Source organism: Lathyrus oleraceus, chromosome 5, assembly GCF_024323335.1.
Source record: "Lathyrus oleraceus cultivar Zhongwan6 chromosome 5, CAAS_Psat_ZW6_1.0, whole genome shotgun sequence".
NCBI lineage: Eukaryota > Viridiplantae > Streptophyta > Magnoliopsida > Fabales > Fabaceae > Lathyrus > Lathyrus oleraceus.
Window position 1 is genome coordinate 112,234,483 of NC_066583.1, and position 4,018 is coordinate 112,238,500.

The following is a 4,018-nucleotide window of genomic DNA, read 5'->3' on the forward strand; positions in this document are numbered from 1 at the left end:
CAGAAGGTGCCCCATGGGGTTATGAAAGTTGTCTTCTCCATGTCTTCTGGTGCCATCTTAATTTGATTATAGCCAGAAAAGCCATCCATGAAGGAGACTACCGAGAACTGAGCCGTGTTATCCACCAAAACGTCGATGTGAGGTAATGGGAAATCATCTTTAGGGCTAGCTCTGTTCAGATCCCGGTAGTCGACACACATCCGTACCTTTCCATCCTTCTTAGGTACCGGAACGATATTTGCAACCCATGGCGGATAATTTGTAACCGCTAGAAACCCTGCATCCAACTGTTTTTGCACTTCTTCCTTTATCTTGACAGCCATCTCTGGTCTTGTTCTTCTGAGCTTCTGCTTGACCGAAGGACAATCCTCTTTGAGAGGCAAACGGTGTACCACAATGTCTATGTCAAGCCCTGGCATGTCCTGATAAGACCAAGCGAAGATGTCAACATACTCTCGCAGCAATTCAATCAACCCCTTCTTCACATTGTCTTCCAAAGCAGTCCCTATCTTGATTTCTCTCTTGGCGTCCTCGGTGCCGAGATTAATCACTTCAATAGACTCTTGATGCGGTTGAATGACCCTTTCCTCCTGTTTTAACAACCTGGCAAGTTCTTCAGGGAGTTCACAGTCTTCATCACCCTCTTCTTCAGCTTGAAAGATTGGATTTTCAAAGTCGAAGCGAGCCATAGCAAAACTGTTATCAATAGGATCCGATGACGTGCATCTGCATGAGTTATGGTATGTGCTTATGAGTGTGAAAAAGGAGCGAAAACTAAACAAAACATTGCCAAATACTACCTCCGTTCCTATTTGTAAGAGACAAATTGTAACTTTCTTTTGGTCCTTTTTATAAGAGACACATTATAAAATTAAATTTTATTAATTGAGAAATCTCATTTATACCCTTAGTAAACAAAATGCAATATTTATTATTCATTGGACATTAATGTTTTGAAAAGAACGTGCTATGTATATTCCCCATACACATAATGGGTATCTAAAGCCAAACCTATTCAGTTTCCATTGATATTAATGATTTGGAGGGAAAAAAATTCCCACTGGTTATAAAGGAGGGAACTACTACGAGTATCTTACTCATATTTCAAAGAAAACCATGAGTATGAACTCTCATCACACCTATGAAAGTAAGATTGAAAATTCTCATGAAAGAAAAGTGAAACAAAATTCTGATTTGAATAGGTTCCCCAACAATGAGGATCCATACGAAGGTAGCGATATTGTTGAAGAATCGGATATCGAGAGTGAGGAAGAAGGAAGACAACCAGTGATTAGAAAGAAGCTTAAAACATGGCACCAAAAAGAAGCAGAAAAAACAGAAGAAAATAATAGTGTTAAGCAGGAAGAAAAAGAAGCAGAAGAAAATAGCAATGTTAAACAGGAAGAAGAAGATGGCTTCGACCATGTACGTGAAGCTTTGAGGAATGAGGCTATGAATGTGCTCAAAATATATTTCTATGGAATCTAATGTAATGTAAATGTCATGAATTATGATTATGGTTTTAAGAAATGGTTTGTTACCGCAAAAATGATCGCGATAAAACGGTTTCGAAAGTATAGTCTGTCGAAACATTTGCAGTTTGTGCCATGGAGTGTTGTTTTGACGATGCAGTTTGTGATAATTAACGAGTAGTACCTTATTTCTATTGTTTTTCATATGTTACTGCTATTGTTGTTTTTTTTTAATAAAAATAGATTTTTTTAGAATAGAACATAGTAATGATAAGAATGAAGTATATAGTTGGAAATTCTTAAAAAGCATGCAGTATATATAACGTTCCAAAAAATAACACTACTAAATATTCTTATAATATTGCAGTATCATTAAATATTCTTATAATATTGCATTCCATGTAAAAGAAAAAATTAAGAATCATAATTTTGAAGATATTCAGTGACTTCTTGTACCAGTGAAGAATCACAACTCATTTGAACCGGTATGCCACCTTGTTTATATAGCATGTCTTTCTTCATATGGGGAATTTTATACTTGTTAGATCCATTTATCTTCATTATTTCAATCATGCATGATTGAAGAGTGCTAAAAATTTTGTTGGATTGCACAGTAGAAAACTCATCAAATGCTTTTTGAACTGCACCAACAAGCTCATCAATTGACTTTACCGGTTCCTTTTGCTGTAAAGATTGAATGGCATTGAAAAAGCCTAAGTCTAAGACATTCAAATCTGGTGAATTAGGGGGTTGACATGTCAATTGAATATCAAACTCACTTTCACTTGCCGCACAACAAAAATCCGGATCATCTTTACTAATATGTGACCTTGCATTATCTTGCTGAATAAAGATTTTCTTCCCTACATCTTCTCTTGGCCACATGTTCTCAATGGCAGGTAGAACTTTATTGATCAAGTATGCTTTGTTCACCTCTCTTGTAACAGAAGCTATAGGCTTTGTTTCTATTGTCCCCGCAACTCTGTTGACACTACTCCTTCTTGCGGGTTGTTCATACACAAAAGGAAATATACCAATTTTTCCAGAGTATGTCTCATTTTCTTCATTGTCAAACCTTGGTCTAGTTACTGCACATAAGAACATAACTTTACTTATAAAATTTTTGCTTTTACAGGTTCTATGTGGCTCTTCTTCATCCACATGCAAGTAATTAGTAACTTTATTCCTGGTAATATAAAACCACTTCTCATCGATGAACACAATATTATGCATAGAAATAAACTTCGGATCATGAGGTAAGCTATTTTTGTCAATCATCGACAAACAAAACCTTAAACGAGCAATCATGTTATCCTCTTTTAAATAAGGCTTAAGTGTGTTTGTATGCCGTCGTATCACTCCGACCTTATGCAACCTTACCAATGATGTCTTAGGAATATTTAGAGCACAAGCGAGAGATCGATAGGTTGACCGTTTTGATAATGGAACTTGACGCATTAACTCCAAATCTAATTGAACTCGTTTCCTTCCACAATTTTGTGTTCTATTATGACAAACATTACCTGTGTCCTTTAATTGTTTCCATATGCGATAAATAACACTTCTATGAACATTGTATGATGCCGCTACCCGTTCTACTACTCCAGTTCCAATTAGATTTCCATTAGCATCACTAGAGCAAAGCAATATTTGACATATAGCCTTTCTATCTTCGTTACTCAGGAAACCCCGTTTTTTAGAACTTTCACTTATCACCGACTCTGCAATAAATCATCAAAACGTATAATCAAAACACACAGTGGACTTTCATATATGTGTTGCTCAATCAAATTAATAAAAAACTAAAAGAAAAATGGTAGTGTATAAATATATTAATGGATATCATCATGTATATTACCATGCATATAACTATATATGTTAGCCAAGTATATTAACGTGTCACACAGTAATCAATATATAAAGAGATTGCTCACCATTTTCATCTGCCATGGACTTAATTCTAGTAGATGAAAACTAAATTTCTAGTATGATTGAAATGAAACACCAACTCTCTTTATATAAAAAAGACAAATATACTACCAAAATTGGTGGGAAGATTATTTTGGTTTTTAAAATTTGGTGGGAAGATGTATAAAAAAAATAGAGGGAAATTTAATTTGCATCTAATTTTTCACGATGAGAATGTGGAAAGCCAATTTTTTTGTTGTAATTATTTTTGGATAGAATAAATGCTGACCAATTTTTATTATATCAACATTTGGCTTAATTATAACATTAATACTACTAAATGTTTAACTTAGGGGTATTTTTGGAAGTACAAGTTTATTTTTCAGAAAAATTAATTAAAAAAAATATTCCTTGGTTTGTGTGATTTCTTATGTTTGTCTCTTACAAATAGGAACGGAGGTAGTATATTTTTTGATTTTTGAAAACTGCAAAAATAGAAAGACAGTGAACAAAATATTTGAATGCAAAAAGACGTCCTTTATTTATGATAAAAAATGCAGGTATCCACATAGATGAGCCCTACAATGAGTCATCACGCCCTGGGCGGAACGTAAGACTTGGATATGCATGAATAAACA

General features: G+C 34.5%; 1 protein-coding gene across 1 annotated transcript; it reads right to left on the minus strand.

Annotated features, from left to right (window-relative positions):
* Positions 1 to 1,886: 1,886 nt before the first annotated feature.
* On the minus strand, positions 1,887 to 3,422 carry LOC127079072 (uncharacterized). Its single transcript, XM_051019481.1, has 2 exons — positions 3,407 to 3,422; positions 1,887 to 3,193 (listed from the first exon to the last, which is right to left on the minus strand). Exons 1-2 carry the CDS (start codon positions 3,420 to 3,422, stop codon positions 1,887 to 1,889), a joined length of 1,323 nt encoding a protein of 440 aa, XP_050875438.1.
* Between the last annotated feature and the right edge of the window lie 596 nt (positions 3,423 to 4,018).